At 46.1% G+C, this 24,558-nt stretch overlaps 2 protein-coding genes across 3 annotated transcripts; one reads left to right on the top strand and one right to left on the bottom strand.

The window, feature by feature from the left end:
• The first annotated feature begins 37 nt into the window (after positions 1-37).
• On the top strand, positions 38-11,560 carry NUBP2 (NUBP iron-sulfur cluster assembly factor 2, cytosolic). The gene is made up of 7 exons (XM_054041428.1): positions 38-117; positions 5,645-5,763; positions 7,270-7,468; positions 8,675-8,829; positions 9,134-9,244; positions 9,743-9,812; positions 10,552-11,560. Exons 1-7 carry the CDS (start codon positions 102-104, stop codon positions 10,683-10,685), a joined length of 804 nt encoding a protein of 267 aa, XP_053897403.1. The 5' UTR covers positions 38-101; the 3' UTR covers positions 10,686-11,560.
• A 3,589-nt stretch (positions 11,561-15,149) lies between these two features.
• IGFALS (insulin like growth factor binding protein acid labile subunit) lies at positions 15,150-24,558 on the bottom strand. 2 transcript variants are annotated; one of them, XM_054041074.1, is made up of 2 exons: positions 24,496-24,558; positions 15,150-20,596 (listed from the first exon to the last, which is right to left on the bottom strand). In XM_054041074.1, exons 1-2 carry the CDS (start codon positions 24,536-24,538, stop codon positions 18,783-18,785), a joined length of 1,857 nt encoding a protein of 618 aa, XP_053897049.1. In that variant the 5' UTR covers positions 24,539-24,558; the 3' UTR covers positions 15,150-18,782. The 2 variants fall into 2 exon arrangements, with proteins under 2 accessions (XP_053897049.1, XP_053897050.1); XM_054041075.1 differs by having other exon boundaries at positions 15,150-20,593; positions 24,496-24,546.

Here is a 24,558-nt window from a genome sequence, read left to right as displayed (position 1 = left end):
GGGCGGGATTACACCCAGAGCTCGGCTTCCCATTGGCCGCGGCGCTCCTCTGCGCGTGACCTGGGGGCAGGCGGAAGTGCAGGAGCAGTGCTTGAGGCAGCATGGAGGCTGTGGGGGGTGAGTAGTGTGGGAGCTGCAAGTTCAGAAGGATTGGGGCTACTCTGCGGGGGATTGTAGGGAGGGCTCCCGCAGCGGCGTCCCCTGACTCCCCTCCCTAGCTGTGCTGGGACCGCCTCGCTGCTGTAGTTCAGTGCCGAGACAGAGCCCACGAGCCTCACCAGGCTGGGAAAGCCCCGCGCCGTGGGGACTGCGAGGCTCAGCCGCTCACGCTAGTCCCCGGTCCCTGGCCGACGCTATGCGCGGGGAGCGATGGGCTCCTGGGAGCCGCCTCCAACGCGGGGGGCATCGCTGAACCGTTGCTGTTTGGACTGTGTGTCTGCGGCATCCAGAATAGCCACATGCGTCACTTGGAGCCGCTGTTGACCAGGCCTGCCGTGCCTTGGGTGGGGTGGGGCTTTGGCTACGCTGGGACTGGGGGTGGCTCCCAGCCGGGGTCCATCTCTTCCCCATGACAGCGAGGTAGGACCCCAGCATAGTTAAAACACAGCCTTTCAGAGCAGATTGTGCCTAACTATCTTGGGGACAATTATATCGTAGTCTAATGCAGTAGGTGTTCTGTGGGTTTTTGTAGTGTGGACAGTACCTAAAACAGCACAGCACCAGTTCCCAGGTGGAAGGGTACCTTGCTCAACCCTATCATATGGACTTTGCAGAAACTGATGAAACTGCCAAGAATTTGTGGTGTGACACAGTACTAATAACCTAGCTCAGTCCTATTCCAGCTACATTTTCTCTTCTCCTGTGACCAGCAATTTGGGGTTAAATCCACAAAAGGGCTTAGATGTTGCAACATTGAGCATTGCAGTACCTAACCTTTAGGCGTCCTGTTGCCCAGTGGAATCCTCAGCCCAGAGTTAGGTGCCCAGGCATGGGGAGAGTTAAGCACCTAAGGGCTGGTCTACGCTGGGGGGGGGGGGGAGGGGGAATGGATCTAAGATACGCAACTTAGTATCGAAGTATCTTAGACTGAATTACCTGGGGTCCACATGGCGCGGGATCGACGGCCGCGGCTCCCCCATTGACTGCGCTACCGCCGCTCGCTCTGGTGGAGTTCCGGAGTTGACGGTGAGCGTGTTCGGGGATCGATATATCACGTCTTAACAAGATAAATTGATTGCTACCCACCGATACGGCGGGTAGTGAAGACGTACCCTAAGACTAGGACCGACAGAATGGGGCTTATTATGCTAAACTTGAAGCTGAATAAATAAACCAATCAAAAATGCCAAGCAAAGGGGTGGGATGTAAACAAAACATCAATAGATACCTACTCTGGTCCAGAGGGAGGCACAGATCTCCACTTGGGATTCACAGCTGTCATCCTGCTCCTGGTCTTAGGCACCTAAGGGTTGGTCTACACTATAAAATTAGATGGATCCAGCTACGTTGCCGAGGGGTGTCAAAAATCTACATTGCTGAGTGACGTAGTTAAACTAGCCTAAGTCCCTATGTAGACAGGTTGATGGAAGAAATAGATTACATATGCTGGATTGCGTACTCTAGAAAGGAGGTGGGTTACATACGCTGATGGGAGAACCCCTTTCGTCGGTGTAGGTAGTGTCTACAATATAGCGTTACAGCTGTGTCGCTGCAGCATTTCAAGTATAGATAAGCTCTAAGTCAGGTCAGTCCCCGTCTCTATTTTACTCAGGTGTACATGCATGAGAGATGGAGACTGATGGTCACTCCATTATAACCAATAACCCAGAGGTTAGGGCACTCACTTGGAAGGTGGGGGACCCATTTTCAAATCCCTGTTCTGCCCGATTTGGGCATCCATCCCTGGGGAGGATTGACCCCCATGCTATTGCGTGTTTTGGGGTGGGTCTCTCTCAAGCTCTCTGGTTGGAACTGTTCCACTTTGTATAAATCGTTAAATGTTCATTGGAGCAGGAACTGGAATTTGGGGCTCCCATATTCTGGGTGAGTGACCTAACCACTAGGTTATAGAATCAATTTCTTTCTGGCCCAATGAATAGTTAATTATTCATACAAAGTGGTCCAGTTCCAACAGGAGTGGCTGTGGGAGACCTGCCCCAGAACACCCCATCACATGCGGATGAGCTCTTTCCTGGAATATGAGTGATCCCAATTCAGGTCATTGCCATTTCCCAGGTGAGAGTCCTGACCACTGGGTTATTGGGCATTCTTCTGCATGCCACCTACCTGTCTCTTGTGTGAGGGCTTCAGAGAGGGCTGGATCAGGCCCTGCAAGTGAGATGTGAGGGAAGGGCACCTAGCTTGTGAATTCCATCAGGTCTTGTGATAAATGAAGGGGTGGGGGTGGGGGGGAAGCGCTCCCTTTTATGGACGCCCAGCCAGCCAGTTGTCTGTCTGTGGTGGGTCTCCTGGAGAGCAGGGACAGGGCTGGACTATGCTGTAAGAGCTTGTGCCAGGTATGAAAAATCATTAAATCATACCTAGAAACTACTCATTTGAAACCCCAGATATGCAAGTAGATCAGGAAATGTCTAGGAAGATGTGATTAGGTTTATCTCTCTTATTTCTTTATGGCTTGTGGACTTCTCTGTGCTAACCCCCAAATGCTTTTGTTTTGCATGTAACCATTAAGCTGGACCTCAAGAAAACAATTCTTGATGCTTAATTATTATATTTGCTCTTTTTAAATCTAGCAATAGCCTAAGTTCTAGATGTATTTTCTTTCTTTTTGTTTTTAATAAAATTTACCTTTTTTAAGAACAGGATTAGGATTTTTGTGTCCTAAGAGATTTGTGCATATGTTGTTTAATTAGCTGGTGGCAACAGCTGATTTCCTTTGTTTTTCTTTCTCAGCTCTTCCTCGGGGAGGGGGCTTGAGGATACACCAGAGGAAGGAATTCCCAAGTGCGCCTTTCTAGGTTCTCAAAAAGGGGTTTTTGCACTTGGGTGGTGGTAGCATCTACCCATCCAAAGTCAGAAAAAAGTTGTAACCTTGGGAGTTTAATACAAGCCTGGAGTGGCCAGTATTAATTTTTAGAATCCTTGCGGGCCCCCACCTTCTGCACTCGAAGTGCCAGAGTGGGGAATCAGCCTTGACAGGGCTTAAGCATGACCTAGAGCACCGAGCAGCTTGGTGATGTCAGGACCGTAATGGTTTTGTGTGCATCTCCCAGGAGGGATGTAGGCACCTATGGGATTAGACAGCAGCTGAATAGAGGGTTTGAGGATCTCAGAGTCCTCCCACATGTTAGCTCTAGGTACCTAAAATGGCAGTTATGTCCTTTTGTGGATCTAGCCTTTGGAACTCACTGCTTTCTCTTGTCCTTGGCCCCTTTGAGAGAGCAATAACAATGCTACCCTTGTAAATGCCACCTAATATGCTCCCCAACAATATGACAATCAGACAATTCATCTGTATACAACCAAAGAGGGGGAGAGAGAGAACCTACATAAAAGGATGTTCGATATTAAACACCTATGGAAACGTCTTGCAATTTCTTCCTTTCATTACAAAGGAGAAAGAGAGCAGAGATCTGTGCTATGAGTTACCTTTGATTGAGTTCCTGATTACTTCTCCCATGGTAAAAGCAGGCTCTATCTCAAGATGTAGTCTGTTTTTCTCACTCAGCTTGTTCTTCAGTAAAATGGAGTCTTCCTCTTCCTTGATTGCTATTTTATGTTCCCTGAAACACTGGAAACCCCCTCCGAAGCAGGAGACCACATCTTCCTCTCAAGTGCTGCTTCTGATGGTTCGGGTTTAGGGAACCTGGTGTCTGAGGTACACCCCACTTTGATATGTGAAGGTTCGGGAAATTCCTTGATGACTCACGTTAACTATTCCTAGCTATTCCTGTTTTTTTTCCTGAACTTAATAAGGCTTGTGTTTATCTTTGTCTGAGTCCTTAGGGTTTCCAGGATGTGTTACTGACCATTCAGGAATGTGAGGAGCCATTGGAATTCAAATAGTCCTTTGTTATCTCTGAGTCAGGTGAGGGAGTTCTCCATTGGACACCTGGTCCAACTAGTGCAGAAGTACAGATAATGTAAAGATTCATGGAGATGGTTTAGCTATAATTAGGGCCTTAGAAAAAATCTTCAGGAAGTTGTGTCAGATTTGCAAATCGCAGCAGAGGTGCTGATATTAACTTTGTTTATGAAACACTTAAAGTAACAATCAGTAACAAAACATACCTAAAACAAAATTAGGTGGCACTCTTGCTTTAAAATCATGTTACTCTCATTGATCCCGTGCTTCTTTCCCTTGCTCCCACATAACAATCCAGATTTGATTTTTAGCAGTAAAGGCCTTTGCTGGAACACAAGATCCCAGAGATGAATTCTGTCTGCCTTTGGAAAGATGGGTTTATTGAAAACCTGTGGTGTATAAGCTTTGTTTCTGGTGGTTGATGAGACATTTGTCCTTAAAATTGTCAGTGGTCTTTGGTCCTGGAGATACAGCAAGTTCCAGCCCTCTGCCAAATATAGCATGTGAGTTCAGAAACTAACCAAGATCCCTAATTTGCCATGAGGCAGCGTCATTTACCCCAAGGTCCAGAAACTTGTAACAATACCCATCCTCCTCCTCCCTCATGCGTAAAGCTGGTCCCCTTGGGTCAAAGTTGAATTCCATTGGTGAGGAATCTCGCACTGCCACTTATCTGTGCTGTGACTCAATACAGAACTTCAGTCTCGGGATGGTTCAAAGGTGTAATTTCCTCCTGGTGTCATTACAGTCGTGAAATGAATGTGTTAATGCAGGTCTGCTGGGGCTTTCAAGGGATTTATCTCCATTTTGAATTTTTCTTGCTTTCGGAGCTGTGTGGTTCTTGTCTCTAGATGGATCTTTAGATCACAGATTTCAGATTTTCTCCCACCTCTCCCAGTACCCTTGTGGCCCTCTAGTTATATTCCATTTAAAGAATCTCAGAAGAATGTGTTCACAGCCCTTCCCTGGGGACTGAAAGCACACTGTGTATGAGTCATAAACAGAAGTTATTTAGATCAGAGCAAACACTGACTGTGCAGCAAGCAAACTGAAGAAAATTTAAAACAAGACACTAACACATCGAGAAAGACAAGATCTGCACAGCACAGAAAGGAGGAAACTCCTAGGGGACTGACGGCTGAGGAGAGGGAAGGCCCAGAGCGTTTCACTAGGTTCCAGATTCAATCTGGCCCAGAGCAGTAGTGACAAAAGCATTTAAGCATGTGCTTAAGTCCCACTGAGGACAGTTTAAGTGCTTTGCTGAATCAGAGCTAAAGTCCTTACCACCCACTGGCTGTATGTTGAGCTGATGAGTCACAGCTGTGTTCCTAGTAAATAATTGTCTACTCAAAATCCACCATCACATTTTGACTCAGGTTGCCCCACTATTTTTAAACACTCTGCAACACCTTAGCCAAAATGTCTTTTCTGTACTTTACATGGTGATAGCTCCTTTAGTGGGAATGATGTCCTAGCTGTGAAATGTGAGGAGTCACTCAGCTGGCTGCCTATGGCATTGCTATTCATACATCCTCAGTGCAGCATGATGCTGTGTAGAGGCGCAGGGATGCCTCAGTGTTGTTCCGTTGTCCTTCACAGAGAGAGGTAACCTGGCTCGGGTTGGACACATCCTTCTGGTGCTCTCAGGAAAAGGAGGCGTGGGAAAAAGCACTGTCTCCACAGAGCTGGCTTTGGCTTTACGGCACGCTGGGAAGAAGGTGAGCAAGCTTCCATGTGTCAGTCATGAGTGTATTCTCCTTCCCCATGTGCACCCAAGATTCTAGTCTGGAGTTTTGCTCTCATAATCTAGGTATTAAGCATCTTGTAGCATTTTTTATTTAGTCATTAAGATCCTTCAAGCACATGCTGCTGAGATTGAGCAAAAGTTATTTTTACTATATAATTTCTGATTTTTCTGCATTTATTTGACTAAAAAAGCTGCAAAGTCCAGCTTTAAGGTCCTCCGATAAAGATGCTATAGATGTGCAAAATATTATGAAAGCGCTGTGCAAAACTTGTTCGTTATAATTGTCCACATTATGCTAATAGGGAAAATAGGCACAGAGTGGGGAAGTGACTTGTCTAAAGTCACACAGTGAGACAGTGGAAGAACCAAGAGTAGATAGCCCAGTCGTTTGAACATTGGCCTGCTAAACCCAGGGTTGTGAGTTCAATCCTTGAGGGGGCCATTTAGGGATCTGGGGCAAAAATCTGTCTGGAGGTTGGTCCCCCTTTGAGCAGGGGGTTGGACTAGATGACCTCCTGAGGTCCCTGCCAACCCTGATAGTCTATTAAAAAAAACAAAAACAACTCAGGTTCCTTGACACCTAGACCTCAACACTAGGCTATGTTGCCTCCTTTTCCTAAGTAATATCTGCCCTGGACTTGGCAGGCTTTGATATACTATGCTCTGTGTTAAAAGCTACTGGGATAGTCTCTCACTTGCTGTGTGGACGGAGACCATGAGGGTTGGGTCCTTGACCTTTGCTGTCATTGCTCTCCAAGGCCTCCTATTGTCTTGCCTGTCCTGCTTTAGGGCAGCTATTGTGTGGGCAATGCCGAGTTATAGGGCATGAGTATGAGTACGAAAAAGAAAGGGGAGGCAAAATCCCTCTAAAGGTTTCTAGGGGTCTGAGAGGACACTGGGCTTTGCCTATGGAAAGGTAGAGAGAATGACTTGGAACAGGGAGGGGCCCTCCTGTGCATATAAGCAGGACATGAGCTATATGAATGTTTACAATTTACATTGTGGCAAAGGCTCTCAAAGCACTTAATACACAGACACACTAACTAAAATGTGGCCTCTTGTGGGGGAAGGAGGGCAGGCAGGTGGAAGGAGGGACAGCCACTCAGCACAACAATAGTGGCAGTGGGGAATTGTGGCTGACTACACAGGGCAAACAAAATGCCCCAAAGGCTCTTTAAAGTCCTGCAGAGCAGATGGGCCATGGTTTTTAAGGTCTCATTTGAAAGATCTCTGTCCAGAAGTTCAGTGACAACACACTGATCTCCCTTGGAAAGGTGAAGGCCTGTGTGAACTCATCTGGGATTTGAACATGTGGTTCCTGTGTATTTCAAATATGATGTGTAGGCTTTTAAGCCATCCTTTCCATAAGGTCTGGGCTGTAGAAATCAGTGAAGAGTTATGTTTTGCCACTGTGGTGGCCCTCTGTGCTGTCTTAGTGTAAGGGATTGTCTGAATGGTTCCCCGTATTCACTGGCAGGTGGGGATCCTGGATGTGGACCTATGTGGCCCCAGCATCCCTCAAATGCTCAAAGTCCAGGGCAAGGGCGTGCACCAGTGTGACAGTGGCTGGGTGCCTGTCTTCGTCGACCAGGACAAAAGCATCTCTCTCATGTCGATTGGCTTCTTGCTGGAGAAGCCAGACGATGCTGTGGTTTGGAGAGGACCCAAGAAAAACGGTACAGAATGCTTTTACTCTTGGTAGTGACCTTACAGCAATGATGCCCAAACTTTTCCTGTTGTGCCCCCTCTTCATTACTGCACAGCCAAGGCTTCCATCCTCAGTTGGGCTGAAGCAGAACTGGGGGCAGAACTTGGTGGGAGATGGGGGGAGAAAGCTGGGGCAAGAGGTGGAGCTGGCCTGGGGGCAGGGTGGAGCTGCAGCTGGGACCAGAGCTGGGCTGGGGGCAGAGCAGAGCTGTGGCTGGGGGTGGAACAGGGCTCCAGCCCCCCCCCCCCCCCCCCGGGGGGGGCACACCCTACAGTTTGGGGACCACTGTCCTACAGCAAGGGCACCTCCTGCGAAGATGAAACTCGTTGAAATACATCCTTGCCTTACTTACAGGCTGGTCTTGTCTTGCATATGGCTCATTATCCCCTTGTGCTTAGGCATGGGTTGCAGTCTGTAGTTCTTGCTACGTTTGAGCAGGCGAACTAGGGCTGGATAACAGACTAGATGTAGGTAGCCTTTGACCTCTAGGTTGTTGCTTTCAATCTAGGCCTGGTCATCATCTGAAGCTCCCCTTCCCTGCTGGCTTCTTCTCCTGGCTCCCAGCTGGGATCGGTGTCCGAAGCCGCCCTGGGCTTTTTACCTCAACTCCCTGCCAGGAGCATGGCTCCTGCCGTGAAATTGACAAGACAGCCAATGTAAGGGACGCAGTATTGCCCTAAGCTACACTGATATAAGCCTTACGTCTCTCGTGGAGGTGAAGCTATTATGTTGGTGTAATGGGGCTCTTACATCTGCAGGAGGACGGCTGTAGTTGAAAATTAGGTCGACATAAGCTGCCTTATGTCGATCGAACTGTGTAGTGTAAACCCGCCCTGGGGTATGAGCTGGTAGATCTGTCCTGTGCTCTCTGGACAGGCATCTATAATGCTCGCTATTGTTGGCACACAGAACAGAATCTCGATGGCCTTGGAGACTGAACTATTTTCTTGCCACCTAGATGCATTCCCCGTAGGGCAGGATAGAGATCCTGAGGGAAGATGGCACTGCCACTGCTTCTGTTGATGAAGGGCTTCTCTTCCTACTTAAGTCTATTCTTTTGCACCTATCTGTTCACACAGTGTGGTGATCTGATATCTAACACCTGCTGCACTGTTCAGATTACAGACCACACCTCAGCTGAAAGCAAAGATTTTCCTCCATTTTGTTTTGGCAGCTTTGATAAAGCAGTTTATCTCCGACGTGACCTGGGGAGATCTCGACTTCCTCATTGTGGATACACCTCCGGGGACCTCGGATGAGCACATCTCTACAGTAGAATCCCTTCGCCCATATAAGCCTCTCGGGGCAGTCCTGGTCACGACGCCACAGGTATGTAATGCTTGCTGGGGCAGATGTTTCCACACCCTGCCCTGGGGTCACACCAAACTAATATTTTTATTGACCCCATTATGCCTTTAGGTTTGTGTTTACATGACCCTGTATGAATGTCAGTGTCTCTCTATGGCTATTAGTTCTGCATTTCTACTCCCGTCATCCCTCCAACCTGTGTCTGTGTACCCTGCCCTAATCTCAAGGATTGGCAGCACTGGATGAATGGGCAGAAAGACAGACATGCACCTCTCTGATTTTGCTGGCCCTTTATCACTGATACCCCATGACTCTGTGCCCACAGGCGGTGTCTATAGGGGATGTCAGGCGAGAGCTGATGTTCTGTAAGAAGACAGGATTGCGAGTGATCGGGATTGTAGAGAACATGAGTGGTTTCGTCTGCCCGCACTGTTTGGTGAGCCCTTTAAAACTGACCCACGGTTGAGTACCCCTCTGCCTCAAAGGGGTGCTAGGCAATCTGCTACATTGTTATGCTTGAGGCCTGGGTTTGAATTGACTTTTCTTGACTGTGGTCCCTTGGCTGCTGAGAGACCAGGGAATGCCATGAAGGTAATGTGGTAGATCTCTAGAGGCGAGCGGCTGACTGTACCGCTTTGTGGACCCTGCCCTCCTTCATTGGCTTGCTGTTGGGGTAGGTTCAGGAGAGGCAACTCTTTTGTCTTCCTACTGGGTGATGAGGGCTAAGAATGTCTTTGAGGAAGTGCATGAAGTGGGGGGATCAGCAGCTGCCAGAGGCAAATGAGCGTTGCTTGCTCAGATAGCTGTATCATTCTCTGCATTAAATGTACCCAGATAAACAGTCATGTTGCCCATCTGTGATGCCCGGCGGTTTGCAGAACTTCTGCTTTGGGAAGTTCCTGGTGACTAAATGCTGTTTCTTCTGCTCTTCCAGGAGTGCACAAATCTCTTTTCCAAAGGGGGTGGTGAAGAGCTGGCCAGGCATGCTGGAGTCCCATTCCTAGGTGAGTGCCTTTTAAATACAGAGCCCTCCCTAGTGGGAGGGGTAGATCAGAAGAGCAAATGGTTGGTGAGTGGTGAGAACACAGTGCCACAAGGAGCATGGAATGAGGTCCAGAAACCAGTTGAGGTCTGAGGGGCAAGCTAAGGAGGGGCATCTCCAGTTGAGGTCTGAAGAGAATCTGGTTTGGGAGAGGAGCATAGAGCTGCCAAAAGGATGTGGTCATTGTATGTCTGGCCAGTAGAGAACAGAGGCAGAGAACCTGACAGTCCAGTCTGGCTTTGGATATGGTGGGAGATTTGGAGTGATCCTAGTTGCCTGCCGTCAGGTAACGGCAAACACAGGCAGCACCACTGAGAGTCCAGTGGAGCTCTTGTGAAAGAAATGAGGAATTTATTTAAACCTCCTTAATTATTTATTCCTCCCCCTAATCAAGGAGCAATAGTCTCGACAGTGATGCCAGGGTAAATCTCTGCTGATTGTGGTGCTAGAAGCACTTATAGCTCCTTTCTACCCAGAAAATGTCTGATATGGTGCCACATGTCTAGAACGTAGTCTTGCAAGTGAGCAGTAAGGAGGTTAATAATGCTCAGTCCTGTTTGTCTTATCATTTTGTCTCTTCTTTGGTTGATGTGGGTGTCTCACTCCCACCTTTGTCTCTCTAACTTGCATGTGTAACTCTCATCTCTGTAACTCATCCCAGTGGTCTCACAGTCATTCTCTCCCTTTGCCCTCTCACACAGGGTGTGTTCCCCTTGATCCCCAGCTCACTCAGAGCTTGGAGGAAGGCAGAGATTTCATCCAGGAGTTTCCCAAGAGCTCTGCCTTCCCTGCCCTTGCTCACATCGCCCAGCAGATCTTGGACAGGACATTCTGAGCGTGTTTCTAAGGCTGGACTCTCATTGGCCACATCTTTGCAGCGCTGTCAGCCGTGCTCCAAGCCGATGGGAAATGTCAAAGCTATTTTAAAGCATTTTGCAGGGGAGAGGGTGTCCTTAGGACCAGTTTGCAGAGATCTGGGAAAGGGAAGTGACACTGTCACTACTAAAGCCTTGAAGAGACCTTACTAGAGCTTGCCATTGCTCTCTAAGGGGGAGTGTGCATTTGCAACACCATTTGCCTTCTGAACAGTTGAGCACTATGGCTGTCCTGGAATTGGCTATGGGGGCATGGGTGGTGCAGCTTTTTCTAGTCACACAGAGAATGTTTAATCTGCCCATGAACTCCTGGTACGTTAGTACATTGCGAAGATGGCTCCCCTCATGCTGTGGTGCTCCTGCTCATTTCTGCAGTATTCTTGGCGCTGTCATTTGTGTGTAGCCATTGGTCTCTGCGGCAAATACTGGGGTAGTGATCCAGGACAGGAAACCCTTCCCTTATTGAACTGAATAGCACCAGTAATCTCCACCCCCAACTCCTGCTGCTGCTACCTTCCCCCAATTGCTTCTGTAGTGCTGCACACATGGTACTTCCTAGTTCACAGTGACTGCTGTCGGCTTCATGCCAGATCCTCTGACCCTAGATCCTAGCTGAGCCATCTCACTCTGAAGCCATAAGTATTTGGTACAGAATATGCCTATGAAGGCATGTGTGATGACATCAAGTCTCTACAGGAGCTCTGAAGTCTGTTTACTGAGTCTGTATCTTATCATGCCTAACCTAAGGAACACACCTTCTTTTGGCTCCCTGAAAGGTGTCAGGGCTCAGGAATATTTGTAAAGGCTACAGACATTAAATAATGTATTCTTACCATCTAAATGTCTCATTGCATTTTGTGTGGTGTGTGGGGGTTTTTTTTGTTTTTTTTTTTTGGTGGAGTGGGGTTTGTCCTCTTCCCCCCAACTGAATCCTACTTTCCTTCCTACAGCCTTACGAATCTGTTTGTATTTGGTAGCAAATAATGGTTCCCCTCTGTTGGCCACTTTTTTTTTTTTTTTTTTTTTAAGATTAAGGAAGTGCTACATTGGCCTTTATGGCTAGAGAAGGTGGTCCTCTCTAAATCAAGTCTGGCATCACTTCTGTCTTAGTCTCAGGATGAATCTGGGCTACCCAATCAAAACAGTCATTGGTCTAAGTGCGAGGGAGGTCTTGAGTCACTGCCTCCATAGAATCTCTGAACAGCATCCTCCTTTCCCCATCAGGATGGATGTTCCAGAGGTCGGTGACTACCCATTGTAGTGCTCCTGGGAGCGAAATGATGGGTGTGCAGATGTGGAACTCATATCATTGATCCCAGCTTGCCTTCTCACTAGAAGTGCTGCAAAGGCAAGCAGCAAGCTCTGTTGTGCCTTTCTGATCAGGCTTCCCTTCGTGACAGCCAATGAGGGGCTCTGAAGGGAGCCATTCCCCCTCCTCCAGCAGGGGTGGGAATTGCTCTGATGAGAAGGAAGTAAAGAGTCACAGGAAATGGACTGCATTGAGGCGTATACTGAGCGGTAATTTGCAGGAAAACACTTTAAAACTTAAATGTAAGCGAGGGATAGAAAAAGATGTGATGTCTATTATAACAGGAGCTAAAGTCTTTTTTTACGTGGTTTAAGCAAGATTTACTCTATTCTTTTAGTGGTAAAAATATGTCTCAATTCTGTTTGTTTATATATATATTAGGGCTGTCGATTTAATCGCAATTAACTCACACGATTAACTCAAAAAATTAATCGCGATTAATTACACTGTTAAGCAATAGAATACCAACTGAAATTTATTAAATATTTTTGGATGTTTTTCTACATTTTCAAATATATTGATTTCTATTACAACACAGAATACAAAGTGTACAGTGTTCATTTTATATTATTTTTATTACAAATATTTGTACTGTAAAAGTGATAATAAGCATAAGAAATAGTATTTTTCAATTCACCTCATACAAGTACTGTAGTGCAATCTCTTTATTGTGAAAGTGTAACTTACAAATGTAGATTGTTTGTTTTGTTTTTGATTACAGTTATGTAAAAAAAACAATCTAAAACTTTAGAGCCTACAAATCTACTCAGTCCTACTTCTTGTTCAGCCACCACTAAGACAAACAAGTTTGTTTACATTTACGGGAGATAATGCTGCCCACTTCTTACTTACAATGTCACCTGAAAGTGAGACCAGGCATTTGCATGGCACTTTTTGTAGCTGGCATTGCAAGGTATTTACATGCCAGATATGCTAAACATTCATATGCCCCTTCATGCTTTGGCCACCATTCCAGAGGACATGCTTCCATGCTGCTGATGCTCATTTAAAAAAAAAAAAAAAAAAAGCGTTAATTAAATATGTGACTGAACCTGTGTTCCCTCTAAGTGCTGTCGGGCAGCTGCCCAGGAGGGATTCAAGTGCAACGCACATCCGGCAGTGTGTGTTCAGGTGCCCCTCACCCCGCTGCTTTGCAGCCAAGTTGCTCCCAGGACTCTCCTTCTGGCTGTGCAGAGCAGGGGGTGGAGGGGGCTGATGTCAGGGTGCCCCCTTCTATCCGCCCCTGTACCCCATCTCCACAGAGCAAGGGAGAGGGAACATCCTGGCTCAGGACCAGAGGTGAAAGTAATATTAAATTCTTACCAGTATGGCTCAGGCCCTCAGAAGGGGCGGGGCTGGGGGTCAGCCTCCCCCAGCCAGCCCATCTGTGCTTCCTGGCCCTTGGGCCTCCGGCAGCCATTTAAAAGGGCCCGGGGCCCCGATGCCGCAGTAGCACTGTAACGTCGCTGCCCCTCCCCCCATGGGCGGCCCTGCTGGCAGGGACTCTATCAGCAGTGCTGCCGACGGGGGGGAGGCAAAAGGGGCAGTGACATTAAAGTGCTGCTGCGGCAGCGCTTTAACTTGGGCTGTGTACAGGCCGGTATCGGCTTCTTATCGATACACCGTACGGGCCCACTTACACCCCTGTTCAGGACACTGCAGGAGAGCTGCTGTGGTCTGAGGTCTGAACGAGCCTTGAAGCCTTCCCTTCCCAGAGAGTGCCTTAAAGTGACAGCACACAGTCTCTGAGACTTCCCCAGCCCCGCTTGCTCTCTCCCTCCCTATCCCACTTCCTCCTGCCCATGTACCCCATCTCTGCAGAACTGGGGAGGGGAGACAGGGCTTAGGACAGAGCAGGAGAGCTTTCAGTGAATACCTTAAAGAGACAGCGCATGGCATCGCTCAGAAACTTCCCCAGCAGCCAGCACATACACTGTCTGTGTCACTCTCACATACACACACTGTCTCTGTGTCACTCACCTTCCAGCACATATTTATATTATTGTTGTTGTTACTTCTTGGTACTTCCTGCAATGCACATTCATTCTCTGTAATTTTATTCGTTCAAAGTGTGTTATTTGAGTTTTTTGACTGGTCTATGCATTTCATAATTTTTATTTCTCTTACACTTAAATTTAATTCTTTGAGTAGTGAGTTCTAAATTGCCTAACCTGTCCTGGCTGGAGTAATTATCTCTATGGTAACTTTTTAAAAATATATATATGATATCTAGGTTTTTTGTTTTTATTGGTGGCACACATCCGCACATACCTTGGTGCACATATTTATTCTGCACGTGGATGGAAAAAATTAGAGGGAACATTGGACTGAACTCTTTGAGGGAGAATTGTATGTCTCCTGTTCTGTTTTACCTGCATTCTGCCATATATTTCATGTTATAGCAGTCTTGGATGTTTGTTTTAAGAACACTTTCATAGCAGATTTGACAAAACGCAAAGAAAGGTACCAATGTGAGATTTCTAAAAATAGCTACAGCACTCAAGCCAAGATTTAAGAATCTGAATTGCCTTCCTAAATCTGAGAGGGACAAAGTGTGGAGTATTGCTTTCAGAAGTCTTAAAAGAGCAACACTCAGATGTGGAAACTACAGAACCCAAACCACCAAAAAAGAAAATCAACCGTTTGCTGGTGGCATCTGAGTCAGATGTTGAAAATGAGCATGTGTTGGTCCGCACTGCTTTGGATCATTATCGAACAGAACCCATCATTAGCATGGACGCATGTCCTCTGGAATGGTGGTTGAAGCATGAAGGGACATATGAATCTTAAGCGCATCTGGCACGTAAATGTCTTGCAACGCTGGCTACAGCAGTGCCATGCGAACGCCTGTTCTCACTTTCAGGTGACATTGTAAACAAGAAGTGGGCAGCATCATCTCCTACAAATTGTAATCTAATTTGTTTGTCTGAGCAATTGGCTGAAGTAGGACTGAGTGGACTTTAGGCTCTAAAGTTTTTTACATTTTTATTTTTGAATGCAGTTATTTTTTGTACATAAATCTACATTTGTAAGTTCAACTTTGACGATAACGAGATTGCACTACAGTACTTAGGTGAATTGAAAAATACTATTTATTTTGTTTTTTTACAGTGCAAATATTTGTAATAAAAAATGTGAGCACTGTACACTTTGTATTCTGTGTTGTAATTGAAATCAATATATTTGAAAATGTAGAAAACATCCCAAAATATTTAAATAAATGGTATTCTATTAACAGTGCAATTAATCTCACAATTAATTTTTTTAATCGCTACACAGCCCTAATATATAATAAAAAAACTTTTTTTTGTTTGGTGTGTTTTTTTTGTAGCATGAGGGAATCTCTCTCTTGCAGGATTTGCGGGATCTAAGGTTTTTGTGAGTGGGAGCGGGATAAAAATACAAGAAACAAAGTGGAATCAGGTGGGAGTGGATACTAGAGCAGGTTTAAAAAAATAGTCCTGGGCAGAGCTCTAGAGTGAATCTCCACCACACTAGCCTGCCGTGAACTAACTGACTACATGGACCCTGCTGCTGCCTGGTAACAGTTTGTTGATGTGCTTTGATTTGGTCCTCTTTGAAACAGGACTAGACCAAAGTGCATGTCACCAGGGTTCGCACAGACTGCAAAAATGTGGCAGGCTAGTGCGGTAGATTTACACCCCAGCTTGCGGTGAATTAAATGTTTGTGAAGACAGATTCAAAGTCTGCACATCTATCATCTGACTGTTTCGTTGCTAGCTTAAACTGAACTTTACCTTCTTCCAACTCCTCTCTGCTACCCCATTCTCTACCACCAGCCTCTGCTAACTCAAGCCTATGATCTCTGGTTCTCTTTGCCTCCTCCCTTTACCCTGCTCCACACAGCCAGGCTGGGTTTGAATCCTCCCTCCTTCCTCTGTAATATCACTAAGATCCAGTCTTTTCTTTCTGTCCATGTCACCAAAATTCTAGTCCATGCCTTGGCATCTTTTGCCTTGTCTACTGAAACCTCTCTGGCTTTCCTGGCACACACCTGGTTCCCTCCATTCCAGACAAAACGCTGCTGCTAAGATCCTCTTCTTTATTTGTTCTGTGTATGTTGCTCCCTTTGTGAATATTCCCATTGTCTCCCACTCCATTAGGTACAAGCTCATCTCCTTCAGAATCCTGCACATGTCAGCAGTGGGCATTTCTTTCTATTACCAAGAAATTGTCAAGAACCACCTTGACCACTTTGCTTATTCAGTATGTTGTACACCTTTGTTCTTGGGGCATGACCTGAGCCTGCTGCTTAGGGCCAAGTACATAATGAGCACTCCCTGAAATAAACCAGCAGGGTAAAGGGCTGGGGAGTGGGTTTAGCTTTTGTCAGGAGTAAGAAGCAGCTGAGTGAAGGGGGCAGGGTACTAGTTTGTAGGGGTGAGTCAGCCATTTGTATGGAGTATGTGCAGGTGGAGTTCTGTGAGCAGCTAGGAGAAACAGCACTGCAGATACCTGCACTCTATTAGAGCACATTGCAGTTATAAAATATATATATTATTGCAACCAGCACCTTCCTTTACCAATCTAAGTGCAGGGATTTGCATAATTAAACACCTGTGGGCAGTAATGAGCCAAGTATCCCTACACTCTGGTTGGCTGAGATCATTTCATAACATTTTCCACCTTTTTATAGCCTGTTGGGTGCAACCGAGGTGATCTGGTATCTGCCTGGCAATCTGCATCCAAGTGTGACTCCTTGAGGAACTGATTTTGCAAACTCTTGTGGACTCCAGTGGGAGCAGGATCAGACCGCTCATCTTTTTGATTGCAATTGAACTCAGGATAGGATTCTCAGAAATGCTTAAGAGACTTAGGAACACAAGTCCCACTAAAATCAATAGGATTTGTGCACCTAAGTCACTTCACCACTTTGAAAAAAAACATCTATCAAACTTAAATAATGAAGTCTGAAAGCAATTTCTCTGTAACAAGCTCTAGCTTTGCTTGTGGTGGAGGTTTTTAAGGTAGGCAGGAAATGGCAAGAGACTGAGACTTTAAACAGTGTCTGCTGCTCACAAGCACAACTCTTTTTTTTATAAGAATTCTAACTAGTTGAGGTACAAAATTAAAAAAAAAAAAAATCACAAGATGAGCAGCAGTAGCTCCAAAGGTTTATTTGCCTGCTGTGATTTATCAGGGAGTTGATGTGCATGGCTTTTCTTAAACCTGCCTAAATCTGCCATTGCAAGGAGCTGTTAAAAGTTTGTCATAGAATAGAATCATAGAATGTCAGGATTGGAAGGGACCTCAGGAGGTCATCTAGTCCAACCCCCTGCTCAAAGCAGGACCAATCCCCAACTAAATCATCCTAGCCAGGGCTTTGTCAAGCCTGACCTTAAAAACCTCTAAGGAAGGAGATTCCACCACCTCCCTAGGTAACCCATTCCAGTAACCCATTTTCATGTGCGCTCTGCTCTCCTAAAACTACAGGTCGGGTGTCTGTTTTTCAAGCCTTTTCCCTAAGCTTTACACGATACCTGGCTTCAGTGACCAGATATTACTGATGAGGCTCTGCCCTTGACTTCCTCTCCTGTGAGCCATGGGTTCTCAACTGGAATTCAAGAACAGGTTTTGGGGGGGTCATGGTCATCCTCCCTTTATTATTTCCATTATGGTAGCACCTGGGGCCCTAGTTATGGATCAGGCCCCATTGTGTTTGATGTTGTACAATCACAGAATGCTTTATGGGTTCCTGAAACTTTTTTGCATTGCAACGCAGGGTCACACAGAATGGAAAAGGTTGACAACCACTGCTCCAAGCTACTGCAGTACAGATGGGATGAAGCCCCTGCTTGCATTACCTAGTCACAACTGGGCTGATTCTGGGGCAATGATATTTAACTTTATCAGCATTCCCACTAATGAGCACTGTGGCCCAGACTTTCCTCCCCTAGCTCAAGAGGATCTTGGTTTCTCCATTTGCTCTCCCCAACCTGAGGTCCTCATGTTGCAGTGATATTTTTCCATTAAGGAGGGTTGTCTCCATGATCCATTGACAACAGCACCTCTGCTAACCAGGAGTGGTTGCTACAAAAAACTAATATGAGATGTTCCTTGCTCCTTGGTGGCTAGACAGGTTGCCTATCCATTGCTCCCAGCTCAGGAGTGAGACCGAAATGCTGGACCTTAGTGGCAATACCCTTTCAGGTTGGCTTTTCAGTCAGACTCTTATTGTACTATGATCATTTGTTTGGGTTCTTTAAAATCAGTTTTAATTTTGGAATTGGAAAACAGCCCTCAGAGAAAGCTCCTGTCCACTCATAACTTCTCACACACCCATTCTTTCCTTCACTTTTCAGAGCTGGGCAAAGGAATGCTGGCTCTGAATCACAATGCTAAGTTCAAATAGCCCAAAGGTAATTGCAAAGTCCAAAGAACCTGTTTACCCCGGCTGCTCAGCCAAAGCTGGTATGCTGGTTCTGTTGAAAACTGCAGCTATACAAATATAGTAATGGTACAGCATGGAGAGAGAAAGCTAAAGAGTGCTGTGCAATCATATTGGTCTCCTTGGATAATGGTGGAACATGCTATTTTGGACTGCTACCCTGGTGAGCTTGGTAAAGAGATCAGGGAAGGTGGTTGAGATGCCAGATAGCTATACCCTTTTACTTATTAGCCCATAGGAAAGTAGTTCTCCAGATTCTACCTGAACTTGTGCAAGTATGTGTCTAATGCTGCCAACTATAGAAAGCAGAAAGTCCTCTGTAAAGAGGAAATGTGTTAGTTAGCAGTGATCAAAGTGATCTTCACTGATTTCCCTCAGGTCAAGGCCTGCCAGGTCTGGTGGGCTTAGGCAGGTCAAGTTGTTGTACACGTACACGGGTGTGTGGGAATCATCCCCCTCCGTAAGGGATTGTACAAAACGTGGAACCACTGTGGGATGCTGCAAGGAAAAGTCTCTCAGTTCCTTCAGTGAGCAATTACAGTGCCACTTGTTTCCTTCCAGCCACAGCTGCTCCAGCACAGGTGAAGGGCCCAGAGAACCAACTGAGAAGGTTTCCAGAGAATTGTTTCTGATACTAAGATACCGCAAGTTTGCTAAGGGGGTAATTGTGGTGTTGTCCAGCATCTCCAAATGGTTGTTGGAGAGGTCGAGCCAGAAGAGACGCTGAAGTGGGCTGAAAGCGTTGTGAGAGATCTCCAAGAGCTGGTTGGAGGAAAGGAGAAGGTATTCCAGGTTATTCAGGCCTACAAACATGTTGGGGGAGAGATGGGTCAGCCTGTTGTGCTTAAGGTCCAACTCCAAAAGATCATGCAGGTCATTCAAACTCTGGTCTTCAATCATGGATATGGTGTTGTGCTGCAAGAAGAGCCTCCGGAGGCAGGAAAGGCTGGAGAAAGTTTGTGGCCTGATTCTGCTGAGACAGCTGTTTTCCAGGTGAAGGCTATGCAGTTTGGTTAGGCTCTTAAAGACATAGTCAGGAAGTGCCTTGAGGCAGTTACCAGACAAGTTCATCACTGCGACGTTAAAGAGTCCAAGGAATGCCCCCACCCTGATCTCTTGAATCTGGTTGTTGTTCAGTGTAAGGACCTCCAGCTGGCCTAGCCCATCAAAAGTCCTTTCTACCAGGCTCCTGATCCTGTTGTGTCCCAGCTGCAGCTCCTCCAGGAACTGGAGATCTTTGAAAGTCCTTGGCCTCAGGCTGGTGATTGAATTACTGGATAAACGCAACACGTGCAGGCTCAAAAGGCCCAGGAATGTTTCTTCAAAGAGCAAGATGAGACGATTGTGGGAGAGGTCTAGCCACCTGAGGGACTTCATTCCCATGAATGCACGTGGGGCAATTGCATTGATCTGGTTGTGGTTCAGGTAAAGCTTCTGTAGTTTCTGTAGCTTGACAAAGATATTGAGCTTGATGCCCTTGAGCAAGTTCCCACTCAAATCCAGCTCCTTCAGCTCACTGAGACTGCAGAAGATTTGGTGCTGCAGGTAGGGCAGCTTGTTCCCAGCTAGGACCAGTTCCCTCAGGTTAGGCAGGTTATGGAACACTCTGTCAGGCAGCACCACTAGTGAGTTCCACCCAAGGTTCAGGTACCAGAGATTGGAGAGCCCAGCAAACAGGCCTTCCTCGATTTTGCTGAAGTGGTTGTTGTTGAGGCTCAAGGAGGCGAGGTTCTGTGTGTGAAGGAAAGTGTTTGGTGCCAAATGCTTCAGCCTATTCCGTTCCAGGTGCAGGTGGTAGAGGCCCTTTAAGCCATGGAAGGCGTGCTGCTCAATGCTCGCCAGCTGACTGCTCTGCAGGTTAAGGAAGTCCAGGTTGGAAAGATTCCTGAAGGCCATAGCTGGCACAGAAAGGAAATTGTTCCCATCCAGCCATAATGACTTAACGTTGCTGGGAATGTCTTCTGGGAGGTGTGTGAGGTTCCGGGAGCTGCAGAAGATGTTGAGTTCCTCGCTGTAGTCATCATAGCTGCAGGCACATGAGCTGGGGCATTTTAGGAGCTCTGTGTCAGGCTGCTCCTTGGATGCTTCTCTGCTGGGAGATTGGGACCCTGCTGCCAGCACCGAGACCAAGAGTAACAAGAGGGCAGTGTCTGCTGGGGGAATGGAAGGGGAGATTAAGACAGAACAAATGGAAATCATTAGCTGACAACACACGGCAAAAGGAAACAATGCAAAGATGACATGGTTCACTCAATGTGCCCCAAATGCCAGTACCATGTAAGGCACAATACTGGGGACTGAACAACCATAACATGGAAGAACATTGTATTATTGTCTTTCTTCAATGCTTGCTGATGGTTGCGGGAACTAATCCTGCTGAACTTGGTGACTGTTTTGCCATTGATTTCACTAAGAGCAGAGTTAGATCCAGGGTCTGTAGAGTGACTTGAATTTTCTCTCTGTTCAGTTATATAGGCCAGACTCACCATTGCCCTGGGCTTGTGTACTCATTTACACCAGTGCAAATGTTCTTGACCCTCTTTGTACTGGTATAAATGACTGCACAAGGGGCAAGGCAACAGTGAATTGGGACCATCATTTTGAAATGTGGGAGTGACATTCTTAGCACGTAAGCCAAGAAGTGCACCTTTAGGAGCATGTTGTGTGTCTGGGCTAACTTAGTCAGGTTGTTCACGTCCTTCTGTCTGTATCTATTTACAATCTGTTATCATTTGGCTGAATTGGCTCTTCACCTTGACAAGAGTGGGATTGCAATGTCTGGGTAATATTCCCTTTTGGTATGTCTGATAATTGCTTCCTCCCGCAGACATGGGCAAATTGCTGACTCAGAGAATCAGTCTGTGACCAGAGGTTGGTTTCCTCTCCCTACTCCACTGAGCCTTTAAAACAGGGGTCTGCCATTTCTTTTACACCCTAGAAACAATTCCTGGAGGACCAGTGATGATGACTTTCATTAAGGCTGTCCTAGCTCCGCCCTCATGCAGGCTCACATCCTCTAAGAGGACAGGACATGGTTTCTAGAGCTTGATCAATGCATCTCCTTTGATTAGCCAATAACAGACCAGTGCAGTTAGTGGTTCATCTCTCCTCCACCACTGTGGAGTAGAAAGCATTGCCTATGGGGATCCCATTCCAGGCATGTCTGCCAAAGCATCTCAGTCCTCACTGTCATCCTTGCTGTACTTGCCCCCAAGCAGCTCTGCCAGCACAGCTCAATCTGGACCTGCAGCCCCCCTCTTTTACTGACCACATTCAGGACTGGTGCAGGTGGTCACAAACCCTTCTTCGATGTCAGTGGAAGCTGTGCCCTTAGGGCTGGACTCTTTAACAGAGGCTGTCAGTTGTCTGTCAAGAGGTTAGGCTGGCTCTATGAAATCTTTTACGAGTAACTCAACTTGCTGTAGATCCAAGCCCAGAACACTGACGCTGGCTGATGAGCACCCTAATCCATTTTCTCAACCAGCCACCTTTTTCTGTTCAAGGACATGTAATTCAGCAAAGAGAAAGAACTGCTCCCTTAGTTGCAGCCATTGCGCTTACAGGGGAAATGGTGGTGGCTTTATCAGCATGGAAGGCCATGGGTATGTCCTGGAAAGTGAGCAAAGCTTATACAAGACAAAGTGCCAAATTCAGACCTGGTGTCAGTGGAAATACAGCCACTGAGGTCAATTTTGAGCAAGGTCTGAACTTGATCTTGATCATCAACTCCTTCCTCCCTCTCCCCCCAATGCTGAGCAGCAAATTCCATTTCTCAAGCTCCTTTCCTACCCGGCGCTTCCTGGTCCGATTGCTCGTGCACCTAGCTCATGCTTCAAACTTAAGTGTAATGAAGGGGAAAAAAATATAGGCTAGCGCAGGAAGCAGTGCATAATAAAGATAAATTGTTCAGTACAGTTCAGGTGTGCACATACCATGTTGTGCTGTAGCATCACAGTCCTGGGCATTGAGGCTATCTCATTTCTTTTAGAAAACGCTCTTTTCAGAGGAGCTTACTTCAGCTTTTAAACTTGCTTTGAGAAATGGGGGGGCGCAATGAGCAGAGATGGGTGAACATGCCGGAGCTAGCAATTTTAGTGAACAATGTGAATGAAATCTGAAAACCTTTTTATACCCTGTAATTTAAATGCTTCCCCCCACTCCGCATGGATTATTCAATAAATCGTTATGGAGAGCTCTGTGCTCTGTATCAAGGTTAAAAGACTCCTCTAAATGCTAAGCATACCCTGTGGGGGCCCTGTGTATGAGAGAGATGTTGTCTTTATTATAAATGTTCTTTCTCTACTCCTTTTTTTCCCCACAGTCTCTCCTAAGTGGCAGGCACTGCTGGTGTTCAGTTCAAACTTTCAAACACAGGATGTTCAAGTGGGTTTGAAATTAGGCCACATGAATTCATCCAACCCCATTCACAAAGGAGGGGAGAATATAGCAAATTAGGGTTAGATAGTTCCACAGTTTTGAAGTGCTGGGAAAACAAGAAGAGTAGAAGTTGGTGATTTCAGATGATCTGTTGCACTCTTGCAACAAAGCAGCGGTTTCGTTTTAGTTAGGGAAATGAGGCCATCTGTTTTGTGATGCACACCAGTGCCTGGTTCTGGTTGTGTACTTTAAAACTGAAACTTGTGATGGTAAGATACTGATCCTATGCCCATCAAATCCATTCATTACTTTTCAGCATGACTTCCCATGCATCATGCAGCAGGGATATCCTGTAACATTATACTTCCTCATCTCCAATTTATTTGGGGGAAGGATAAATCAGGAATGGCCAAGCTATTTGGGCAAGAATATTGCCTTCTCATTTTTTCAGGTTTCTGTGCAGGTTTAGAGCAGACACCATTAAAATCTGCACCATTACTACTTTGAACATTACTGCAGTACTTCTTATTAAGAATTAACAATGAATATTGCAGTTACATGAACTAACTCTAAGTGGCAATTTATTTGCAAGTGCCCTGTGAACATTGTTCTAATGGCACCCACTGCACTTGATCCTGCCTTCCCATGTATGACACACATACTTGTGCCCATGGATGCTGACCCAGAGATTTCTAGGGTGAGCACCAGCACACCTTGCTTATTGGGGTTTGATGGGGGAGAGGCCAGATCAATTCCCCAAAGTACTCATGTTGCAGTCATTTAGTCTGCCCTGCCAATGCTATCTCTCAAAATGAACTCCAGGCTTATTCATCTCTATCTATCCATGCCCATCACTGTGGCATGTACAGATCTCCTCTATCTAACCTATAGTATCTACATGCTAGGTTGATAATACCCCCTATATGTACTTAACTTGCATTTTAGAAAGCCCATAATTACGTGCTGATGGTTTAGCTCTGGTCTATTGTCTCTGCAAAAAGAACAGGAGTACTTGTGGCACCTTAGAGACTAACAAATTTATTAGTCTCTAAGGTGCCACAAGTACTCCTGTTCTTTTTGCGGATACAGACTAACACGGCTGCTACTCTGATATCTATTGTTTCTGTTTACATGCCTGCCAATGTAATAGTCTTTTTTTGTGTATGCTTGTCTCCAACAGTATTAGCCCACCACCTCATACATTCAAGATCCTCTTGGACCAGCAATTAGATTTTCACTGCATGTTTCAGCAGCATTTTTCTTCTTCTAAAATTCCAACAGTAGATGCACTCTGGCCCCCCAACCTCTTAGAATTAATCTGATCTTTCATTATTTGGAAGCTCTTGCTGCAAAAGAACCAATCTGTTCCTCCAGCTGCAAAGTTATTACTCTAGCAGAGACACGTGCACTGTGCATGCAATCACTAAAGCTCCTTAAAGTAGCACACAGGACATAATAAAGCCTGAACATTATCCTATAACAGCAGAGGTGGCAAAAGAAAAAGAAGTTGCTGAGCAAAACAAGTAGAAAGTTTCCAAGAACTCATTGATCTGCTCACCCTAAACTATTTACCTGCCCTTTCTTGTGGGATTTATTTGATACTCTGGTGCAGATCCATGCTGTCCTGCTCTGATGAGGTACTATTGGAGGAATGTGGGAAGTTGCTTCCACTTACCTTTCCTTGTGTTCATTGCGGCAGAAGCATGGGAAGGAAACATTCCGTGGACAGACGATTCTG

Source organism: Malaclemys terrapin, chromosome 10 (assembly GCF_027887155.1).
Source record: "Malaclemys terrapin pileata isolate rMalTer1 chromosome 10, rMalTer1.hap1, whole genome shotgun sequence".
Classification (NCBI taxonomy): Eukaryota; Metazoa; Chordata; order Testudines; family Emydidae; genus Malaclemys; species Malaclemys terrapin.
This window is presented reverse-complemented; position numbering and strand designations above follow the sequence as displayed.